The sequence below is a fragment of the Haliotis asinina genome, chromosome 15, assembly GCF_037392515.1.
Source record: "Haliotis asinina isolate JCU_RB_2024 chromosome 15, JCU_Hal_asi_v2, whole genome shotgun sequence".
Classification (NCBI taxonomy): Eukaryota; Metazoa; Mollusca; class Gastropoda; order Lepetellida; family Haliotidae; genus Haliotis; species Haliotis asinina.
The window spans coordinates 2,237,580-2,263,527 of NC_090294.1; the positions used below are offsets into that span (position 1 = coordinate 2,237,580).

The window sequence follows — 25,948 nt, forward strand, 5'->3', positions numbered from 1 at the left end:
TGTTGTGAAATCGTATTTTTGTTCCTTTAATCCGGATTACTGAAAATTATGGAGCAGGCGGATTCAGTCAACATGTCGAGTAATTCATCCATAGCTGAAAATCAAAACTTGAGTATTATGGCGAAAATTGATGATAACAGTCGCCAACCAAGGATTGTATTCCTGGCTTTGTTCATCTTAGTCACTCTGATTGGAAATATATGTTTGATTATTGTAGTTGTTCAGAATAAGAAATACAGAGGAACTGTGTCCAATCTCATCATCCTGAATCTTACAGTGGTGAATATTATGGATTCTGTGTTGAATATGCCGCTTGTGTTTGGGTCGTTGATTGCCATTGATTGGGTCTATGGAGACCTAATGTGTCGCTTTAATACTTTCTTCATGAACATTGTTATAGTAGAAACAGTATTAACATTAACAGCATTGACAACTGACCGATTTATTGCTGTCAAAATAATACCGTCCCGACATGGAAACATACTCAGTCCTTCTCGCACTTACATAGCAATAGCGTACACATGGCTTCATTCCTTCGGATTTAGTTTGCCATTATTGGCAGGTGCCGTGCCGTCCACTTTCAGGAACCAACTGCATCTTTGTTCAATTTCCAATTCTTCATCCCTATCATTCATTTGTCTTACATCAATAATTTGTTTTGTTGTTCCAGTTATTGCAATGGCTGTTTTATTTGCACTTATATTCAAAGCTGCATATAATGACCGATTTGTTGTTCGTTCCAAACTTGCTGAACACACTTATACAGAGAAGCATGAAGAGAAGCCTCAGATATGGAAAGAGATATCAATGGCCAAATATACGGGTGTGCTTTTGATCATTTGGTTTGTGTTTGAGGTTCCCTATATAGTGACTGCTTACATCAAGCAGTATCAATACAGCCAGGAGTTTCAGGAGAATCCCAACATTGGGCAGATTGACTACCCCTGGGTGGTGGATGTTACTTTTGTTTGGGTCAGATTTGCATTTTCTGGCATTTTACCCATTTTGACATTTTCATGGAAGAGAGAGCTCTGGAGAAGCTTGAAAGATATGGTTTTATGTCGCAGGAGCAACTCAGTGACTGACTTGGAAACTTCTTCAAATCCTCATTTAAAGAAGAAGAATCTGAATGTTGCAAATATCAAAACTAGAGAGCGAGAAAAGATTGAGTCACCAAGTGCTTTGACATTTAATGTTCCAGTGTTATTTGCCACGGCTAATGGCATCCATGTACAGACAGAGGAAGGCAACATGACAGACTCTGATATTTTCTATGCCGAAATGCCTTCTACAACCCGGTCCTCCTCAGAATTGAAGTTTCTGAAGGGAAAGAAGTTGGATGTGAGTGCATTAGAGTTTATTCCTCCAGACACAAGTGACTATGACTCCAACAGTGAGGATGATGTGCCCGATCAGTATTCACTTTCGCAGCCAATATCAACACGGCAGTTAGATCACAATGACCTTGACAGGGTCAGTCGGTCTTCATCTCAACCAGATGTACAGACTGATAAACGAAACAGCAGCAGAGTTTCTAGTGTGCGACCTTTTGAAGGTAAGCTGACTGTGCTATCCTATGGGACCGACTCTGGCCTTGATCTTAGTGGCACATCCCGATGTCATGAGGCTTTGACGAAGAGAAATAAACTCAACAAAGGCAATCTGGTTAGCATGAATGTAGACAATGGACAAGAACTACAGACCTATGTTGTTTCAGGGGGGAAATTGGATGATTCATGTGATAAGAAGGACTCAACCAAATCTGATATAGCTCAAGATGTCAGCTCAACTTTTACTGTTAGTGATTCTACTGTTGAACAGAAATCCACTGAAAACTCACTTGGTGCAACATTTACTCATTCAGAAGTGCCTCAGCAAAGAAACTCTGATACAACCAGGTCCTCACAACAATCAAATGTCACCAAAAAGCCACCACCACACCTGGAGCCTTTGGCTTCCCCAACAAAGACTGATACAAATGAGTTTCCTCAGATCAGGAAGAAAAGGGTAAAACAAATGAAATCACCGCAACAAACTGTTAAAACTGTTGGTGAACAGGAGTTAGTTTCAGGAAAGGATCAGGATAGTAAGGAATCTAGAACAGGAAACAAGAAGTCTTCCAAGCCTGGTCACAAAAGGCAAGGAACTGCTGAGAGTCAGAGAGCCCTGCTTGGATCATCCAGTTCAGCTGAACTCCAGGACATGAAAACTGAGTTGCAGAAGATGGAATCCAGGACGGAACAGGTGTCTGTTTCGGGACAGCATGCAGATGGATCGTCTGAGTTGCCAGCTTCTACAACATAGAGCATCATGGACACATCTCCAAGGTAGGCTGTGTGTTGTTTTAGCTGCACAGAGATTCTTTAGTGAAAAGATTCTAATGATATGTTTGTATCTTTTTTATCATACTCATAACTCCACAATCTGTATTCTGAACTAGAAGGCTTTATGGCTGGCATCAAGTGCTAATGTTTGTAGATGAAATAAGATGGCAAAAGGTAAACCTGAACATTGTTCAAGGGCCACTCAATCCATTCCTTTGCCTCTTCTGACCAGCAGTGGTTGCTGAAGATAAATCAAATTCTTGTGAATGCTCTGACCACAGATTTCTTTAATAACAATTGGATGGACAAGGTATATGACGAGGCTGTTTTTGTGTTTGGGTTCTCTTGAAGTTTTAAACTACTGCATTGTTGAGCTTGACTGTGCTGTTTACAGCTCACCATCATCATAGTAACATAGAGAGAGGCTTGCATATCATTGTGGCACTAAATATATATTCACCATCTCCAAACTAAGAAAATTAATTGATCTCAGATTTGGCTGCCTTCAAACTTCTTGGTTAATTGTAAACCTTTTCAACTCAGGATTTTGATTTTCTGGACTTTGTGAGGAACATTTGTGGTCATTCATGTTTACTTACAAGTGAAAACCAGTAGCTGTATGGCTTAATTGCCTGTAAAGATAAACTTGGATCTCATTAAACAAGGTTTTACACGGCCTTTAAGTGTAAGACCTGCATATTTGATGCACTAATTTCCTGAAGTACACGCAAGGGTTTTACGTGTGTCATATTTGACAGAATCTATTTGCTGAAGAAATCTAAGTTCGATAACTGACTACTACATACCTTAGAATGAAATGAGACTGAAATAACTCTTAAAGTTATATAAATGAACACATGGAATTTTTCTCTGTTTATTAGATCTGGGCTGCGTAAGGGATAAAGGCTTGCATGAATTGAGTTGTATTCTGTGTAGTGTTTGACATTTATTTCATTGCTTTTGTAACTGGATACATGGCATTAAAATAGTATGTACTTAACTGTTTGGCTATTAGTGTAAAGAACACTCTGTGTTTAGGAAATGGTAAGGGTGTAATGATAGTGCTATGCAGTACTGTATCATGATTTGTGCTGTACAGGTATTGTGTGCAGACATTACATATTCGTAGTGGTAACCCAGGTATATTTCTATTTACATGCTTTCTGTTTACATAAACATACCCCAGCCAAAATAAGAATACAGAAATGTACCCAAGGACAAATTCCTCAATGCCATTTTCTTTTTTGGAACTGCCATACATTTGTACATTATAGACACATCTGATTGCATTTATATAAGATGTGGCCATACCAAGTAATGATGATATTCACGGTATTTACACAACATCACTTGCTAACATATGGTTGTGGAATGTTGAGTCAACTACCGTTTAAGGTACTGGATATATTTCACCTTGTCCAATTTTGAATTAAAAAACATACCTGGGTTACATATCTGTAGTGTCTGTGCTGACAATGCCTTATTTAGAGTCCTTAGAGGCTTACGATACAATTTGACAGTTTACAACGTCTGTATTGCAGTAGATGTGTTTAATTACATTACAAGTTGAAACATGTGAATGACAACAGAGACTGTTCAGTATCCAGATTCTCCAGTACGTCCTAGCTAGCTGTGATGTCAGTCAGCACAGTGCTCTGAACTTATGTTTCTCACTGACATTATCCCAACTTTGTTATCTCAAATTTGACAACAGATGATTCAGGGTTGTTATTCACCAGCAGCTTGGGAAATAACAATCCTGTATCGGGATATGAAGCGTATTGCCCCATATTATCAGGATATGTATTGTAGCACCTGTAGAATATATCATCACTCCAATTTATGTCTGTATAAAACCATGTTGAAGTTATTTTTTCATTGTGGCATCTTAAGATTCACATTATTTCTTTTCAATTCTCAGCAATGACATGTATCTGAATAGTTTATGAAGTACAATGAACAGCAATGCAGATTCACATTATTTCTTTTCAATTCTCAGCAATGACATGTATCTGAATAGTTTATGAAGTACAATGAACAGCAATGCAACTTTGTTTTTTCGTAGTTTTTAAATCGAAGACATGGGCACTTACTGTTAAGAGATTTAGTTTTTTTCAAGGCTCACGTTTCTTTTGCTGTTGAGTATGTATGTGTTAATTATACCTTCAGAGTCTGGACTATTCTATGCCCACAAAGCGTAAGACCTGTCATTCGCTTATCTGTCATGTCCTTGACCTGCTGGATACTGCAGGAGCAGTGATTACGGGGAATCACAATACATTTGTATGAAGGAAATATTGGTTGAATAATTGTCAAGAAAGGATCATTGTCAGGTAATATTAATAAGTTCTATATTTGGCAAGTCCGGCTGATGTAGACACAGTGTGCAGTTATATAGCGGAGATACGAGTGCTATGATGTCTAAGGCTTTGACCAGTGATTATTTGTTGTTCTATATTTTTCCTAGGGACCAATTTTAGTCAAAATGATGTGGTTGATGTTCTATGGAGGCATGAAACTTTTTTGCGTGAGTGAGTGAGTAGTATCGCAGCGGGGGACACCAGAAATAAGCATCACAAATAGTACCCATGTGGGGAATCGATCAGCGTGATGAGCGAAAGATTTAAACACTAGGCTACCCCACCACCCCACTTTTTGCATAAGAAAGGTTTAACTGGTTTTCATATGGGGCATTAAAGCGTAGTCAGTAATCATGTCCAAATCTATGGTCATATAATGTCTGTGGTCCAACGTACACAAAGTTCTCAAAATATGTTCATTGTTCAATCCTAAGCCAACAGTAATGGTGACATCAGTATTTGGTGTATCCTCCCCTCGCACGAATAACTGCTGCAACCCTCCTCCTCATGCTGGAAATCAAACGCTGAAAGCACATCATTGGAATCCTCTGCCATTCTTCATGAAGAGCCTTGGTTAGTTACTGTAGATTTTGAACAGGAGGATCCCTTACTTGAACTTGACACCCCAGATGGTCCCAGAAATGCTCAGTTGGGTTGAGATCAGAGCTTCTCACAGGCCAAGGTAATCTGTCAACTGCGATGTTCTGCAAGTATGCGATAACAGCTCTAGAACGAAGGGGCCTAGCATTATTGTCCATAAAGACTATCTGACTGCCGAGGGGGTGGTTATCAACAGCACCTTCCAGTACTTCCTATTGGTATCTCTGACCATGGTGATCTAATTCTGGCCTGAAAAACAGTATACAAAGTTAAAATATCATATTAAAAATATTTTGAGATTGTAAAATCTGAAATCATGACTATTATTACAAAAATTTCCCACAAACATTCACCTGAACATACGTATCTACTGTATCTGCTTCAACATGGCATATGGCATTGTTTGAAATTGAATAAGTTTTATTCCTTAGTTTTACTCCTTCAAGACATACTTGTTAATGAAATCGCCACTAAACACAACACTGAAAGAACTGTTTTAACAGTGTGTAAGCTGTTTCAACTATTTCATTTACCAGGACAAACAACGAAATAATACAAATTCAGTTTCAAATTGCGGATGGATTCAAAATGGTGGACATTTTCGAGTTACAGATTTTCACCTTAACGGCACAGTCGTATGAATATTAGTCCCCAAGCGCACAAAAATACATCCCATGTTTTCCACAAATCGTTGTCTGTAGCAAATAAAGGTATTATATGAAAGGCATGTGAAAAGGAATCGGAAATTAACAGCTTAGAAATTACGAACATAGAGGCACATACCAGTTTGGAGCAAAGAAATCTATCAGTCGGCGACACTTCCTTGCTTCAGTCTTCATCGCTTCCTCTCTTTTCCTCGTTTCTTTCTTGGTAGGCATTGTGATTCATATGACGAAGTAAACTCCTTTGACTTTGATATGATTTATATGCCAATTTCTTAATCATTATAAAAACAATATCGTGACTCCTCAAGAAAGGGAGAGTCCTCTGCCCTTGGTAAAATCTGGAAAATACACACTCTTTGTAGTAAACGACGATTGAGGCGAAAAGGGCAGGGCTCAAAATAAAAAGGGCAGGGCGCAAAAATCAAAGGGCAGGGCCCTGCGCCCTCCTATATGGGCGGAGGGGGAACACTAGCTTAATTAATGCTCATGTGTATATTTTTCAATGTGTTATCTTTAAGATCCTATCCTGGTAATTTTATGTCAAAGAACCTTTTTTATTATCAGTCTGATTGGCTTTTTAGAAGCTGATGAATACTAAGAAAGGTATGATGCTATATGGACAACAACTTCTTCATTATATTATGACAAAATGTTTCTTGTTGTCAAATAAGAGTATCTGATGTTAAAATGCAAGAGTGTATGTATTGATTGAATTATATAAAAATCTTTAATTCAACATAATCTATCTCATTTCTTAATACCTTGAATGTTAAGCAAAAACCTAATAAAGAGACTTTACTTTTTGCCATTTTGGACATTTTTGTGTTACAGAGCGCTGACTCGTACCAATCTTGAACAGTGTTTCAATGTGGAGAATGTTTGGTATCATGTGTACCTCACTTTCAATGGTGGTTGTGTAGGAATTGACTCGGTTGTTCCTCAAATGTGTTGAAAGCCTTACACATGATTGTGCAATTCTCAGGGAATCCTGGGTGGACTACTGTAAGGTACGGTTTGTGAACTGTGTCACGTTAAGATAACTACCGTATTTGCTTCAAGAGTGCCTTACAAGAAAACTATGTGAGCTTTAGCAGTGCTTGTGCCTTGATTAATGTTTACCTTAGAATTTTTACTGCTTATTATTTTGGTCCTGCTTTAGATATGAACATGCTGGATCGCACTTGAAAAACATGTAGGTTTGAATTAGTTTGTAAATGTGTTTGTTTGTGTGTAAGCTTGTGACGATAGGCCATTACAGGAATTGTTTCAGAATTGGGTTTCTAGTAATTGTTTTGAATAGCTGGAAATCTGATTTTTCTAGTTTCTTGTATGTCATTTAGTCAGATAAGCAAGCATGTCTGTAGTATAGATTTTTGTCTATACAGGAAACTTGTCATTACACCAGAATGACCAGTCAGTATGTTGGTTTGGTTTTGTTTGGTTTGGTTTGGACGTTTTGAGAAATTTTTAAATAACCTTTCCCAAATTGTGAATGATGATTGCCAACATATGTTTAGATTTTAGACAAAAATGTGTTTCCAATATGTGTGACACATTCAGAAAAATAACCAGTGACCCATGCTGTTGACAAAACATTGACATTAATGAATACAAGAAGTGAGCAAATATAAAGTGAAACAGTCAAGCCTGTAACATCATAAAATATATTCTTGTTTTCTGAGGCCTAATGGCCTGAGGGGTATTGGAAGGATGAAGGTGATCCGATAATACACCCTGGAGTAGTTCATCGATCAAATAATCCTCACAATGATGTGGACATGTATTTTCTAGGATATTGTATTTCTTGATTGATGCCTGATTCGGACGTTGTTCCATCACATAGTCAGTGATATCCTAACATACATTAGAGAGTTTCTGAGTCTAGTAGTCCAAAGCATTGATCACAGGATCAGCGGAATAGGAACTGGTTGTATTTATCAGAATATCATTTATTGTTTAACTTCTAATGTATCTCACTAATTCTTATTTTTTCAGCGTGTTCATATTTGGGATAACTTTAGTTACTATCTATATGTTTTCACAGTTCATTTTGCATGTTCTCACACGGTTCAATTTCCCACATGGATATGATGTATGAAGTCCATTTCTTGTGACCCCACCATGATATTGCTGAATGTTGGTAAAGCTAAACTCATCACTCATTTAGCATGTTTGGTGAAACCAGACTTTTTTAACAGAAATGGGTAACATATTTGTTGCAATGTGTCTGACAAAATCTTAGTCCTTACAAAATACTGACATCACAACCAGAAAGTGAAACTAGAACAGTGTGTGTAGTTGTGATTCTTTAATCTAGTACTATTCAAATGCAGTTAATTTCTCCTCCTCTTAATTGACGTGTAACTTAACCTACCAGTATTAGTCTGATTGCTATTGAATATTTATCTGACCTCTCACTGCATGTAATATATGGGTGATGTGTCTCTCCAACAGACTGTAAACAAGATGTTTATGCGAATGTGGGAGTCATTAATAATATAGATATCTATTTCCTGTATATAATGTTTACTTCTTGCCCTTACATTGGTGAATGGGGCTATCACATGTCCACCAAGCACAGCCAGTGTCAGGCAAAGACTACCTGTTTATTGTTCACACAAGCTGGTGGATCTATTTCCACCTTACCTGGAGAGATTCCTTGTGGGGAAAGTCTCATAACTTTAATGACAAATATTGATAAATAAGAATGAATGATTATATGTATATACACACATATTGAAGCACTGTGATGCATTGAAATTCAATGCAAAGTTTTACTGCAAATCTTGAGTATTTTTGTTAAATTTACATGTTTTCTCCTGTTTATGATGATTGGCCCTTTTGAAATGACTCCTTACCTACTTCCAAATGAATGCCTGTGAGAGCTGCTGGGTGTCTGTTTACAATAAATTGGCATGGTTTATGTGTTTTGAAGTCATGATGTCCTGTGATTAAATGTGTTTCTGAGTGCAAGAAGTAGCACTGAACCATGGGTAATTACTATGCACTCTGTATAACCTTATTGAAGACCAAAAACACATGCTGTAATTCTACCTTTTAATTTTGAGTAATATCATGAATGCTTTGAAATATTTGTGCTTGTACACAAAGCTTGCTGTGGCATAAACATGACATGCTGTTAGTTTTGAATGATGGTGTAAGAAAGTGCCTTTCTTCCCGATTTTCGACTGGACATGGAGTGTCCAGGTGGGGTCTGAATGTTTCTGATTGTTAGAATAGGTTGTCAGGCAAATAATATTTCATATTGCATTGGAATAGGTTAATTGTAGAAATCGTGTTATGTGACAATATTTGATATGTCTGTATTCCTGTCAAATGTTGAGTGGTATAGATTGGATTGCTACAGATCATCTTGTACAGGGCAGAGCTGCTTCCAGCAGTGTGTTCAGGGATAAGTCAAAGATGATATACTATGATACTTCAACATAGGCTTAGGATCATGTTAGTGCTAATATCTCTTTGTGGAATGGCATCCTCAGCACTGTAAACTAAACTAAGCTCATGCACACATTTGGTAATTTCTTGACGTTTTGTCCACAAACTCTTCTGGGAACAAGATGGTCTTGGTGTTGCTCTTTTGAGAGGGTGTTTTTATATCCTTTGAGTAGTATCCATGGTACAACTGCATTGTTTAGAACATCGAGAGATCAAGTGATGAAGTGACGTTTTGGACAGAATGTAGCCCAAGTACCCTATACTTGCCATTTCTGATAGAAGCAATGTTGTCATGATTTGGAGTCTGGGAGATTGCATGTCAGTTTGCCCAGACATTGCAGATTATTGCTCAGCCACTGGTTCACCTGATCAGGTTTAATTATCATGTGATGGCTGCGATTCAGAGGAATACTCTGTTAAGAGGAATGTCAGCGTGCGTCAGTAGCCCATGTTTTTGTGTATTGACTATGGTTAAATATGGTATAGTATTTCTGTGGGTTACCTGCCTGAAGTTATACAAGCTGGCACACCCACACTTACATGAATTTTACTGCAGTCAACTTGAACACAGCCTCGAACTCATTTCAACTCAATTCCATTTTTCCAGGTGCTTGTCGAAATAGCTGCGTTGTTACGTGATTACTCAATACTTCTTATTTTATGGAAACTTGTTTCTGCAGTGAGTGGTCTTTAAACTAAACATTTCTATCGCACTTCATTAACCTGACAAGGAAGGTGGAACATTTATATTTATGTTGACTGTCACGAAATGGATTTTGTTCCTGTTTTTTTTATTCATATTTAGTTACAGAACATTTGTTCAAGAACTGACCAGTCAAGCATGCAAAGCTGTATAATGGGGCTGATTGGCTTGAATAATATTTCTTCAAAGATTCAATTTCAAAACAACAACTTCCACCATTTGCACACCATGCAACCAATAAGGAAGTAGTTAACATCATGGCCCCGTCACCCCTTAATGTATATGTACCAATACGCAGCAATACTTAAGTCTCAGGATGGTGATGTGTACCCTAAGTAATTAGTTCTAGAGAATCCATTCCAACACTGAATCAGTGTTGTGAAATAGGATGGTATACAATCCACCAAGCGTGGCTGCTTATCCAGTTAGTTGCCTCTTTTGACCAGCAGATGTTGCTGGGGATATTTTCCAACCTGGTGTCTTCACTCAAAGAAATTGTCAGTATGCTTACACATTGGGAATGATTCAACTGTGTCAGCTGTGATTCAACCTAAACCATTCACCAGATGCCCGAGTCATTCTTCAAATAGGTACATTTCATGTGTCCTGCTATGATATTAAGGGTCAAATTTTAAAAGCATCTTGTGTGAACATTCACTCAGTGATGTCCATCTGTGTTAATGGACAGATGGGAGGCAATTACCTTTGCCCATTGTGGACCATTGCCTGCCATTGTAGGAAGCTCCCTGCTTCACTTTATCCATTATGTAAGTATAAAAGCAGACATTATTTAGAGGATGTTGGATTGTTTTGCCATTCTGGTTACATACATTTCAGTCGAAATTCAATTCAGTGTTCTGGACACTCCAGGGAGCTGGGCTGAGCTCACATTGTTCCATGACTCTATATATGCTGTATTCTGATTGGTCAGCAGTATGAAATGTGCACTTCTCTATTATTTTTGATAATGACAGTAATAAAAGTCATTTCTGTTAATAACTCATGATACATGGTTGTGAATGAAGTATACGGGCATTGAATCTACATACATAATAAGGGGAGATACTTTATGAATGACAATTTCATCAAGTCACCAACTTCTAAAATGCCAATCAGCCAAATTGTATCGAATCTATTTTTCAATTTAAGATTTGAAAATGCTGTAGGGTTTGCACCTAAATTTGTCCTTACTTGTCAAAGTTACTATGTATTCTTTTTGTCAGGTGGAACAGATGTTTTATTGGATCAAGTCTTTTAAGATTTATTTTTTTGTAAATTTGAATCAGAGAAAGTCTATATCCTAAATGGATTTCTGATGAGCAATTATGTTCTTTATGCTTAATTATAGGTGTCCATCATTTGAGTACAAATAGATATGAAGTTTAAATTGAATTTTTTAGACCAAAATAATAAAATATAAAATATTTACGGATTGATCTCATACTTTTTTCAGTTCACTGGGGTATGAATTGAAATTTGCAAGGTGTTTGAATGCTTGTACTGGATTCTTACAAAAGCTATAGATGGTGCACAATGTGTATCAATGTCATCAAAAGCCCTATAAACGCTGCTACAGATAAGCAGATAGGAAATTCCTATGACTGTAACCATGGTAACTGGGATTCCCTGGCAGTCATATGTGGTGAAGTTTGTGGCATTGATGGGCATGACTTAATCTTTTCAAGAAAAATAGTAAAGCAGACGATCATATGAAACACACTTTTTCAAGGGTGGAAAGTGGACGTAATATTCGGTTCTTTTAGGAAAATGTGGCATTGGTTGTTGGTTAGATGTGAGCCAGGTTTGTGACAATCGACAATAAGTGATACTTTCCCTATGAACAATAGCAAGGCAGAAGTCACTCAGTATATCATGGTCTTTCATGTCGTGACAGTCTACTCAGTCTTGACATCCATACCCTTGGTGGGAAAATCAGGGAATTTGTGGGTCATCATGTTCTGTTACATCAGTTCAGTATTATGTGTTTCAAAACCGGTAATTAATACTTCAGCTTACTTTGTGAGGACTCACATTACCTGTGACCATAGATAATATTTGGCTGTGATGGTTATTTCGCATTTTGTTTTTGTCTGCAGTGAAACCCTGAATCAGCTCAAACTTAAAGCGATTGTTTTAACTCTACTGAACTGTCTATGGGCTGATGGAAAGGAGTATTGTCAAAGTCTTTGTGAGCTTAGCTCAATGGTCTAATTTTGCCAGCCGTAGGGTACAGCAATGTATGGACACTGTATTGGTTTTGTGATAGAAAATGGTCCCAAAGGAGCCATTCATGCGCGAATAATAGCACACAGTTCAATACCGTATCGATCTATTGGCCTGTTAAGGTGTTTTACCGTTACATTTCTCCTTAACAAGCCACCTGTACGTATTCAGAGTGATAGTGCTGTATAGCTAATGGTAAAGTAGACCAACTTAGTGGCTAGCTTGAATGGTGAAGATGCCCGAGTTGAAGTATTGTGATAGATTTCTGATTTACCTGGAACTTTGCTGTGTGTTGCCATTGTCTGTGATATTAATGCAGAAATAATCACTATCAGTAACAGTAAGCTCGATGTTATGGGACATGTATGAAGAGTTATATTGACAGTATGCGAGTATTATCATTTAATAAAAATTTAAACCATGTTATTTTGTGAAAAACCCTTGTGAGACCCATAAAACAGTTATTTTTACATTCATGACTAGTGTGCAAATAGCACTTATGTTTGATTTACAGAACTGCCAGTAAAAGGATAGAAATTTATGCAGATCTCTTTGGAGATCTGAAGCTTATCCTTCTATCAGAATTTTTGAAATGTTCAAGTTTGCCATCGACTGAGTCGTGTTTGTTGCTCAACACAAAACTATTGATATGGATGATATGCTGTCCCAATTTGGCTTTTTGTCAACATCATACACATACTTTAAATATCTTCAGCCCTTTCATGCTTAACGTAAGGTGTAGGATATCCGACATCATCTCTCCTAGACCTTGTGGTAGGGTATCAAGACAATTGCTCATACATATTTATGTGGGCCATCTGTCATAAGGCAGTAATTAATCTTGTAATGTGAATGACTAATCAGAAATGGCTATAGCTTCATACTGACGGGGATTATCTGTGTTATACCACAGGTGTAACATACTGAGGTGGCCCGATAGTCTAAGGGAATTGGTAGCTGACCCAGATATGCCAGAATTTCATTGTCTTGGGTTTGAACCCCAGATGTGCCCTAATAATGATAATGTTAGACAGCATCATCATACCCCAAACTGGGATATCCCTGAAATACTGTTCAGTGCGCAGTCAAAATCAAACTCTTTTGGTTACTGCAGGCAACTTGAGTCATTTGGGCTGTTGTAATAGTTGTGCCATTGTTGTGTAATTTGTGCTACAGTTGTGACACTGTTGTACCATGGTCATGATGGTTCTGCCACCATCTGTTGTGATGGTTGTCCCACTTTTGTGATACTTTTGGAAATCTTCTGATAGTTGTGCCTGTGTGGTGACACTTGCCATTGCTGTACCTTGTATAGTTTGCATCTGCAGACCTTTTTTTAGGTCTGACAGTGTCAAAAACCTTTCAGACCACATTTTACAGATGCTGAAGGCAGTACAACTATTATAAGTCTCGTCCTTCCACATATTCCATCATTGTGTGTAGCGCTACAGCAACGTTATGAAATAAGACATTATAATTACATGATACAAGAGACAGTCTGGTTGTTAACTTCCATGTCAGTTTATATGTAAGTCAACAATAATCCTGTTTCTCTCAGATATATCACTGGGTGGGGTTTCTAAGCAGCATCACACATCAGTTAGTTTGGGGAACTGGTTGAAATCTCACAATGGATGATTGGTTCATGACCAATGAGCAGTCATCAAAAATATTTGTTAGGCCAGACCAAGTTTATTTCTTCTTTTATGGATTTTTGTACTCTGAGAACCTAAAGGCAATCTGGAAAAAAATAAAAATAAAATTTCTAATCAATGTAATATTCCTTCTAAATAATCAAAGTATTTTACTTTGGGCAATTTCAGAAGTGAATATGGGTAAACAGTCTGAAAAGTATTTTCATGTGAGTTTACATTTTTAGCCAAATATAAACATTAGGATTTTATTTTTTGAGCGAGGAAAATTGATTTTTATTTTTTTACGTATTCTTGAAAACATATGGCAGGCAGATCTGTAAACAAGAAATAAAACTGGTCTGGCCTTAACATAATTTTTCAGTGTTTCGTATTCAGGTTGTTATTTCAGATAACATAGTTCTCTGTTGTTTTTGGTTTTATTGAGAGCCTCTTCAGATTTCATTTGCCAACTTCACACCCAATGTAATATGATGCAGCGTGCAACTTTAAAGTGACAACTAATATATCGTGAACATAAACTTCCCAGCATCTTTAAGAAATATTCAGTCATGACTTTTCAGTAAGTGAAGTAAGTTTTCTAAGAATTAAACATGTTTTCAGGCCCTGCCAAACCATAAGACGTGTTCCATTCTCAAATGTTTCAAATACTACGTCAAGAGCACCAAAATTGTTTGTGTTTGATTACGAGAAAATCTGATCAATTGCTTGGTCATATGTAACCAATCTTTGAATATGTCAATTTATCGGAACACCACTATCTTCAGTAGACCTTTACATACTCTACACATATCATGGCAACCAAAACATACATTTGCGAAAGATTTCAGTTCTTGAATTTATGCTTTAGTAGCAGATTAATTGCAGATTAGTAGTTCAGATCAGCCTTGTTCCTTATCAGTACATTTCTCTCCAGAGGTGACATTGTTGCAAGAGCTGACAGAATGATCAGCCCGCTTGTGAAGACGGAAACAAGTCAATCAATCCTTTTGAGGATCTTTCAGTAGTTGTAGATTTGCCCTGTAAAAAAGAATCAATAAGTGCGTACTGATTGTTCGTCATGGTTCTCCACTGATGAAAGGGCTGACCTTGCCTTATGGAACACCATTTATTATGAGTTCAAGATGAGAGGAAAGCTTGACATTTGCGCCATGGCTTTGATCATGTTATTCCTAATTGTCATATAAGAACGATACATATAAGAATGATAATGTGCTGTTGGTTGAAATGATGTAGGTTCAAAAGGGAAGGAGATCAAAGATCTCAGATTCAAGATGTTTATGTAGGAAGTATACAGTTGTACAGAGTTTGGTCATATTGTCATGCAGTGTTTTTCCGGTTCACGTGTTGGTGCTACAGTTAATAACAATCCAGTTAACATTCTTCTCACTATTAACTTCTTCAGTTATGATAAAATGGAGTCCGACCTCTGATCAGATTGTGTGGAACTGGATGCTCCAAACTAAAACATCATGACCAACTGCATCATGTAAATGTTATGGTTTAGTTTCTATTTATACGACAGAGCACTTGCTGACATTGGACCTCAAGCCCAGGTGTCTTTACTGTCAGTGGGCACAATTACTTCCTTTTCGTTTCTTTTGTTTAAGTTTTTTTCTCTCTGTCAATCAAGCTTAAAACAGATAATACTTTCACTTACCACAGCAGCAATTGAAAACATTGTGCACACACACACACACACACATGGTAGTATGACAGTTTTAAAACACCCTTCCACCCCCATCACTCACTCACTCACTCACTCACTCACTCACTCAAGCAGACAAGAGTAGTAATGACAGTTCTACACCAACACTGCAGAGATTCAAACTTATAGGTGATCTTGGGGAGTGACCTTGAAAGAATTGTCTCATTGCTTCGCAATTCCTACATTTCTGAAACTGTGCTACTCATTAGGTAATGTCACAAGTTTAATCCATGTGATATACGGCCCATAGCAGCATATTCCTCTCTTCTTCTGCTGAAATTAAGCTTAAGTATCACAGCCTATTATGAAGTCCATGTGAGATCTGATATCAGGCTGTTCAACACGATGAACAGTGCTCTCGTCTACTAATCAGGCAGTAGTCATTATTATTTTATACAAGGCTTGTGTGGCAGCGTCAAGATCTGGCTGCAGATGTCGCTTCTGACTTTCTCACCTCTGTTGACATCGGGGGGAATTATTTAGGAAGCTACGAAATATTTTCAGATTTGATAAACCTGAGACAAAAATGTCCGATGCAGTTACTGGTATTCAGCACAATACTTATGCAATGTGTTCCAATGTTTTTATTTCAGATGAACAGTTGACATGCTTGTGTTTCTAGTTTGTACCACTGGTAGCGCAGGATAAGCTGTTTCTAAAGAAAGTGTAATCATGTTTTTGATGGAATGATTTCCCCAGTCTAGCGTTATTGATAATTGAAACCTCAGTGTACAAAACAACCTTAGCACTAAGGCTATCTTAGTTAAAGTATGGGGATTACAGTCACCTTGGCATTAAGATCCCTTTGTACAGTGGCTTCCTAATCTGCAGCACCAACCATTATCTTTCTGTATTTTTCTGTTTTGTAATATTAGTGTATAGCATTTTCTTTTTGTAAGAAATTGCCAACCGTAGTTACACAAAGTAAAATGATTAGAATGACTTTTAACCCATGTATAAAGTGATTTGATAGGATTTGGCTTGTAGAAATATTGTGAATATTTAAAGAAGCAGAAGCTTTGAAATGACTGTCAGAATGAGGGATGTCACTTCTCTGTTGCCTGACCTCTCTTGAGGGAATTGAACCAATTATAGAATGTCAAATCTTTATTGATTTTTTTTGATTTGGTATTAAATCCTTCCTGCTGCCACCTCTCGTGTACACATCTAATTTATACCTGAACTCAGGTAACACAATGGATTGGTAGTAGCTGCTATTATGCAAGATTAATTACGACATACATGCAAGATATGTTGATCAAAGTATGGGTGTCAGGTCTGAAAGGGTGTAGCAGGCTTCCTGAATGTTTAATGATGATTAAAAATATGTGGGATTCAGTATTTGAAATAGACATCAGCCTGAAGACCTGAGGCAGACAGATGTTTTCCCTTGAGGATAGTTTTAAATTTCAGCAGGCCATTATTGCCTGCAGATTATTTTAAGCTGCAAACACTGCGATTGCTTTGAAAAATGGGTTCCAGCTTCAAAGTGCTTGTTAATCAGTGCTCCATTGTTAACCAGTCACACTGAGTTTACAGATGCAGTTATGGGACCATTTACTCAACATAATGCAGGTGTTGCATTGCTTGCTGTTGATACCATTACTGCTCTGCTATCTGCTTGTCTCCAGATTTCATTGAAAGCTTGTGGCATTACTTGGCAAGCATAAAACCTGCACGCACGCAAAAGATACCCAACTTTGTTTTTTTTGTCAAGTTTTTAAATAGAAGACATAAATGCTTACTTTTATGAAATTTCAGTTTTTCGTATATTGTGTTTTGTTTGCTGTTCAGCATATATATGTCTTAGCTTTGGACACTTGTAGGATTGTAAATGCTTGCGAGCACCTTTCTGTATGGACAACAGTTACACTTACACTTACCGTTGACACCAGAAAGGGGCTTCACATTATGTACCTATGTGGGTAATCAAACCCAGACCTTTGGCAAGACGAGTGAACAATTTAGCCACTGGGCTACCCAACTGCCCAGATGAAGTGTGGAAGTCATAGGTTTACATTAATACATTACTGGTTTTGCAAGTACATGGACCTTTGATTGTATGAAATGATATGTAAACAGGATGCATTGAGCTTGTTAGTGGGTAAGTGTCCACATTTGTGAACATTGGTTAAAGTAAGTGCCTGATGACTGAACTGGATTGAGTTGTCTCAAAATGTTGATTGTGTGTAATCATATCCCAATGGTATTGATCAGTGACTGCCCCAGATTCAACTAGGTACAGACTGTCGTGCCTGGTATATTGATATTAGTCCAGCAGATAGATTACGGCGGTTATTTCTAGTTTGTTCATTTCATGTCAAAAGGAGTTGTTGTAAGTGGTATTTCTAAAGACAGCTCGGGGATAGCACACTTGATCAAACATCAAGGGATGGATTGGTCTTATTTTAGCTCACTGAAAGCTTATATCATGTATATCCAAAGTCCTTGCCTCTCGTCTATCTATTAAGTTGTCCTTTTGTAGCTCAGAACTCTTCTTCTCCATATATTTGATAATGATTGAATTTGTGAATGTTTTATCAGTTTTGGATTTGACAAAATTATATTTAACATCGCCTCACTTAAGTTTGATGTATTCAGGATGTGTGTCATTTCCCTTCATATGCTTTCCATATGCTTCTCGTTAATATCCAGTAAACTAGAGTTTCAGTATCTCTAGTCTTCTAGTGTTTAAAGGCTTTTTAAAGGAGGGGCGGTGGGGTAGCCCAGTGGTTAAAGCATTCGCTCGTCACGCCGAAGACCCGGGTTCGATTCCCCACATGGGTACAATGTGTGAGGCCCATTTTCCGGTGTCCCCCGCCATGATATCGCTGGAATATTGCTAAAAGCGGTGTAAAACCAAACTCACTCACTCACTCACTTTTTAAAGTCTCTGTGTTGTTTCATCCAAGGAAGGTAAGCTTCTGTACCTATCTTTCTCAAGTGTTTGCATTCTGTGTTTCAGGAATTTTGGCAAGCTGACTGAAGGTCATAAAGCAGACAGGAAGACAGATTCTACCTGACATCCAAGCCATCTAGAGTTACATTTCTACCGCTACCCCCATGCAGCACTTGACCAGAACTCCAGAGATACACTTATAATCAGAATAATGTAATCAGTTAATGTGCAGATTCGTTTGTACATTGTCCCCTCACAGTGATGTGGAACAGAGCATGCCTTCTGTATATGTTCAGTCTTGTGTTGTTGTTGTTATGAGGTAATATTAAATTTTCTGGCATGCACTGGCAAATATGAAGGTAATGTTTGAAGCAGTCCATTATGTTGACAGGCAAAGGGGTTTGGAGACACACCACGCTTATGGTCAAGGCATACCTTCTTCATTCTGAATGCTGAACCCTTACAAATTTGATGTTTTACAGGTCATCTAGCTGACAATTTTGGTAACAGGTGCTCCAACCCTGTCCTCTATCCTCTCCCACCACCATCTGTCTGTCTGTGATGACTTGTGAAAAACTAGTTTTTTTTCCATTATTTGTCTTGTGTCTGTTGCCTTGATAACTAGTGACTAGTTTCTAATAAAGGTTGTGTTAGCCTCCTTTAAGTGCCATTAAGATGACAGATTATGTAAAACTGGTCTACAAACTTTGAGATGTACTTTACAAGTACAGAGTACTCACTGACTCCTGCCAAACAAATGTATCTATCTATATACTACGGATCCCGAGTGGGAACATATTCTTCAGTATTGATTGGCACTGACATAGCTAAACAATGAGTGAATGACCATTTGAAACATTGCCATGGTAATCGCTTGACGCCACAGAAGCCTGTGAAGCTTGTATCTTGTACAGTTACTCCTGAGTTTGCAATGTTAGAATTTGTATGTGTGGTTTATAAATAATATGTGGACCTCATTGTTGTGCATCTGTAGGACACAGTGTCTTAGAACTGCAAATATTAGTTTTTGGATGTCGGAGTGACATTTCTCGGGTACAGGGTATAACATGGATTATGTTGTTGTTGATCAGTTCTGATTGTGTTGAATTGTGTCAATAATTTGTGTTGCAAGTTGTACTTTAAAAGATGTGATGTATTTGGGCCACAGATTGTAATATATGCAGTTGGCTGTGTCGACTAGGTCACCAGTTGTGTTTAGTGTAGGAACTCACTTATTGGAGAATGCCTCTTCTGAAATGGAACAAACCTTTAGGGTGTTGACATACATATGAACAAAGCTTAAAAAATTGCTTTACCCTGACTGTTATCATGGTGAAATTTTCTATAAGTATACGTTTGATACATTCAAAGTGTGTTGTATGTAACATATGGTATATTTTGGATTACACTTGCACAGATATGTTCAGATTCTCGTACTAAAAATTTGCTGAGTTGATTTCCATCTGGAATTTGAACCACACCTTCGGAGCCAGGCACCTAGTTGCCAGCACACTTTATGTAGCAGGCAATTAGTGTAATCCCAAATATGACACCTTCAACATGGGATTGTATTCATATGTTTGAACAGACTGATTTTATTTCTTGTTAAATAAATTTTTTTCCTCAGAAAACGTAAGAAGGGAAAAGGCAGAAGGGAATTTATTTTGTAGAGTCACCAGTCAAAGCAAATAAACACAGGAGTTTCCATGTTGACTCTTTTGATTTGTTTATATATGAGGTGAAAATAAGTTAAGGGAAATTAGGTTTGACACTGGTTAGACTTTTTCGCGTGTACATTAGGATTTTATTTTAATTTTTGAGTGTGAAAACTTTATTTTTTTATATTATTTTTGAAAGAATATGACTGGTAAATCAGAAAAACAAGGAAAGAAATTGGTTTGGCCTTAATACATTCAATGTGATTGGATATGGAATATTGGAAAAGATTTCAAACATATATTTCCTCATTTATCCATGCTTTCAGAGTTCCATGCATGTGTTACGTTGTCATCAAGAATTCGGGAATATGGAATGACATTGCCAGTGAATATTTTTGTACTCATCTTAAGTAGTCCAGATATATGTTTTTATCAACAGAAAGGAAACTATCAAAGGTAAACCAAGATCGCAGCAGATATGATGTTTCATCAAAGAGTGCTCATTGTTTTTTACGTCAATGCCTACATTGTCACAAATGTATATTGACACAGATTCTTGTTGATATATACTCATAGATGAAAGCTCACAGGATGTTTCTGTAATTATTGACATACGAAGTCCTGTGGAAGATAGAAGTTTTCAACACAAGCCCTGTCCACTGTATTTTCATTCAATCAGGAAACAGTAGTCTGCTTGTGGGTGTTTTCCATATTATGAATGCAGATATGCAAGAATGATTCTTTAACAAGACAATGATAAGGAATCATCATATTTTTTCTAATGTCGTCTAAAAGTGATTTGATTAATTAACCATTATATGTGGGAAATGGGAGGGCCCAGCTATCAGCTGAAGGTATTATGAATATCCAGTGTATATATTTCACAGCACGTCACTCTGTGTTATGTAAATGTGTCAACACACTACTTTAACCATTTGGTTTGCAGTTACCTTATTTGGAGTGACGTTTCAAAAGTATTTCATCATGGTAGCCAATCTCATCACCTAGTATATTGATGAATCACATGTTAATGCTTTCCGTCCATTTTTATTTAATATTTCTATGTTTACTGGCTTTTTAGTTCTAATTGTATTATAAGTTTTCTTTTGTGTTTTCATTGATTGACTTAGCTAGGCATTTTACCACAACGGAAGCATGAGTTGTATGTTTGACAGCACCTGTTTCCAGGGTTGATTCCTGTTGTTGAGGATTTAGACTGCATTATGTCAATGCACAGTATTAATGTCATTCCTTATTTGAAGACAAATCCGCTCACAATTTAAGTATTTTGGCCAATTTTTCCTCTTTTTTGGGGGGGTCAAAAGAGGCATGATCGGGTGGTCAGGCTCACTGACGTATTTGACACCTGTAATCATGCATAGATTGATGTTTATGATGTTGATCACTGGGTTGTCTGGTCCATACTTGATTATTTACAGACTGCCACCATATAGCTGGAATATTGTGCTGGTTAAAACAACAAACCAATTAAAATCAATGCTTCTGGGCTAACAATTTGTCTTTCTGAGATTTTAAGAGAAATTTATTATACAAAAATATGGAAAAGAAGTTATCAGAGGACTCAGAGAAAATGATACATATAATAGACAGCCATAGTCATGGATACTGATAGTATTGGGAAGACTGAACAGTAAGAAATGATTTAGTACGTATCTACTGTTGTCAAATTTGGTGCATTTTTTAGTGATAATATATTGTGATGCTTGATTTTCTGCATTCTAATTGTGTGTCAGACTGGATAATATTGCTCTTTGTTGCCAAAATGTTTCGTGTCAATTGTACGAGACAACTTGCATACCTCAAATGTCAATAAAAATTGCATTTCCTGACTGCTTGTTCAAAAGAATGAAATCAGTTCTACTGTAAGTAGTTTTATGATGGTCAAACAGTAATTTTGTGCTATGTTTTCAAGTATGCTTGACAAATTTATTAAAATATTTTGTTCCTAGATAATTCTTGTATTTTAATGGGGAAATTGTAACCTCAGTGTAAGTTCAAGGCCAGCACGTTTGATTTTCTTGTTGATCAATTGAACTATTTTGTCAGTGAACTAGTTTTTTATTGAAGTATCTTTGTGAGTGTTTTAGTCGTATCATAAATGTATAATTTTGTTTTGTAATTTTTTAAATTGTTTCTCTTATATGTCTAATGAAATGAGCAAAGAACATAATTAAATTCATCAGGACTAAATCAGTATTTATCCAAAGGGTGTGTAGTCTTTAAAGGGTGTAACATCAATGACGTTTATGTTACAGGATGATTGCTTTTGTATATTGTTTGCTTCAAGAATAATAGAACCAAGACATTTGAATTGTTGCACAGTTGTCACCTTACGATGCTACGAGACAGAGTAACTGTGAATGACTTGACCTAAATTAAATGTGAAAGACATGCGTTTTGAATTAAAGTGTAAGGAAACAAGGCCTTTTGATAATGAGACTTGTACTTATACATGTCTGGAAGGACATACTTGGTAGGGCTGTAGCCATTCACCCAGACCTCGATTCAATTTGATTTTCAATACTGAACCCTCGATTCAACCATTTTCGATTTTGTTCTTCATACAAGTGAAAACATGCGATTTCAGCGTCTCAGTCTGCTTTTTTAGTGTGAAATTCATCGTAAACTATACGATGTCTACTAACAACAGTTGACATTGGATGTCAGTGTCATATTTTAGTGCTCCAAACTGCTTGAGTTGGCGTCAAAATTATAGTGATGATGGTTATCAAAATCAAAACTAACGTGTCAGATTCGATTATCGATGAATCAACCCAGGTCATTGCAGTTCTAATATTTTTTCTTCATAATTGAAAATTTTTATTTTATATTGGGAAATATTTGCTGGAACAGAACCACCGCCAATTGAAAGTTTATAAAACACGCCTATAAAACACAGCAATTTTGAAATTACTACTCTTTTGTAAAGTGAATGAAATATTAAGTCAAACTTCTGCTTCCTTATCCTTCCGATAACAAAGAAGTGATGTGTTGGAAGTATTAATTGGGTAGACTGTAAATGACGGTGTATTTAGGAGAACACAATAGTCCTTGCCTAACTAAATGCTGAGAATAAATATGGCAATCCAGCAGTGTTGATTTCTTTGTCTGATAATGAATGCATTTCATTATTTCATTTGAGCATGAAATCATAATAAAATTGCCACTATGAAGACACCAGGATGGTTTTTGTTCTGTATGATGAATCTCTGTATTGTTCATAGTTAATGAGTTGTTATAGAAAAGCTATAATTTATGCTGCAGTTTGTACCGGTATGTATTTGTTTGAGAGTGATGCTGTTTGTTTGTAGCCACTAATTGTTGTACTGTCGATGATTTACTCATCTCTAATTCCCTATAGACACTTATGATGAGAAGTGTTTCTGTGACATGAGAGTATCTGTGCTGTCGTCTCATATTTGTCCATATAGATTACATTGAAGAAATAATAGAGAAGAGAGTGTTATCTAGAGTAATAATATGTTTATTTACAGGTTTTATAAAGCATTACTAAGAGAGGTGTGCTGGTGAATAATGAAGAAAATAATCACCTTATTGTAATATAATTCAAAGAGAGTTTTTGATGAAGAAAAACTTTAGTATTGTCCTTTAATTAATCAGTGAACAGCATTTGGTTGGTTGTTTCTGACAATAATATAATCCAGTGGTTCAGTACTAGAAATGCACAATTTTTAAGGCTAAATTCAGCTACTCCTATCAGTAGCTTAAATAAGTGCTTAAATAGAGCTAAATGGGGTTAAGCTGAACTGCCCTGGCCCTTTTTCTTTGTGATCCTGTATGTAATACATGTTAGGACTTCATAAGGGGCTTTAGAGATTATGATTTGTAAGTATAGAAAATTGAAAATGTTTTTGTGTGAGATTTGGGGGGATTTGGCATTAAATGATTTGTCAGTTTTGTGCAATATATGGATTTATTGTTACAGATTTTATTATTTTGTAGATTTCTTAATGTTGGCACACTCACTGATTTTAAATGGACAAACAATATTAATGTAGCTTGTCTTAATGTACAAGACAATGTTACAAAACAAGAAAATAATTTGTGGATAAAATTTCTTTTTGTGCTCATGGTTTGACATTTATATGATCAGCAACAGGATACAGAAATTGAAATTTATACTCCTACATTGTATAAAGTTAATATAGATACATGTTTATCAAATCAAGAACATTTTTGTGTTTGGGGAAATGATTTTTTCACATTTTATTTTATCATTTCAACAGAACTGTATCCTTGTGACAAAGCAGATTTTTTATGTTTTGCTGATGCAGGCAAACCCTTGAGCATCCATTTTTGAGTTTTGGTGTTGATAATTGATTATTTGCATTCATGGTAGATTGTGGTCTTTGATGAGCTGAAGTATTACACTGTTGAAACATTCATTGTCCTTTCATAATGTCTCAATTATTGTCGCTTTGTTAATAACAACATAAATGTCATCATGGAAAGCGAAAGCAAGTCTTTTGCAGTGTCCATCATATTTTGTTACTAGGTGGGTTAGAATGTATTAATACTTAATTATAAACCGAAACAAAAAACTGAAAAAGCTCTCAGGTATATCCATGCACGTGGTTGTGGCTTGTGACTGGTTGCACGTTTCACTGTTTGACCCAGTGTGAGGTACATGTGCTACGGTCATACATAAATAATTTTGCAAAATATTTTTCATGAAAAACGCTGAGTTTTGGTAGTCAAATATAGACGAAGAAATGGTACCCATTTACAATTTACATGAGTCTGATTTAGAAATATTTTCTTTTTTATATTTATTTCTCTCTCATGGAAAATAACAGAGACCAAATTACATGAAGTGCCATAAAATCCCCCAGTCTGCCCCACATGGCCAGACAAGTGAGATTCATAAATAAGCCTGTGTGATGGCTGGTTGAAGGGATGGACAGATGAAGTAGTGCTGTAACCAGCATCACGTGAGGAATGAGATGGAAACAGTTAAATACAAACTGGAACAATGGTGATAAGGTTACTGTGCAGTATCATAGTTTCAGTGTATGTATAGCCACCTTTCTGCACAACTTCATTTCTATTGTGGCTGAACTGGAATCATCTTGAAGGATGTGCATTTGACTACCTTCAACAAGCACCTGCATCTAAAGTGAATTGGTTATGTCATTAGATTTTGATATTCATAATAATGGTGTAAGTTCATTTGTGTAGGAGAAACTGTTATTTTTGTAAAGCAGAACAGTTGTTGTGTGTCTAAATGTTCCTTATTTATATTACAAAGAAATACATTAAGTTTAACTTGTAGCCCTTCTCACTAACTTATGAGTAGTTTCAATATTTCCAGTTGCCCCAAAAATGTAAAAAATATTTTTGTAAAATGAGCAGAGATCAATAAAGCAATTTATCAACTGTTTTCTTTATCTTCTCTTCTTTTCATATTAGGCCAACTGATGAAGCCTAGTGGTCAGATATGCCTGTACATGCAGTTGGATATGGGTTTTATCAGACCAAGCTGGCTTTTGGATTTCAATCCAAGATTTGCCAGTACCATACCATGTCTGTTTGTGGGTTTCAATCCAAAATTTGACAGAACCATGCAATGTCTGTTGTTGAGTTTTAATACAAAATTTGACAGAACCATGCAATTCCAGTTATTGGTGTTTAATCCAAGATTTGACAGTGCCGGTAGTC

The 25,948-nt window shown here is 36.7% G+C and overlaps 1 protein-coding gene across 1 annotated transcript; it reads left to right on the forward strand.

Moving 5' to 3' along the window:
- LOC137266097 (uncharacterized) lies at window positions 1–25,670 on the forward strand. The gene is made up of 2 exons (XM_067801597.1): window positions 1–2,327; window positions 18,657–25,670. The coding sequence occupies exon 1, from the start codon at window positions 49–51 to the stop codon at window positions 2,302–2,304; it is 2,256 nt and encodes a 751-aa protein (XP_067657698.1). The 5' UTR covers window positions 1–48; the 3' UTR covers window positions 2,305–2,327; window positions 18,657–25,670.
- The last annotated feature ends 278 nt before the right edge of the window (window positions 25,671–25,948 follow it).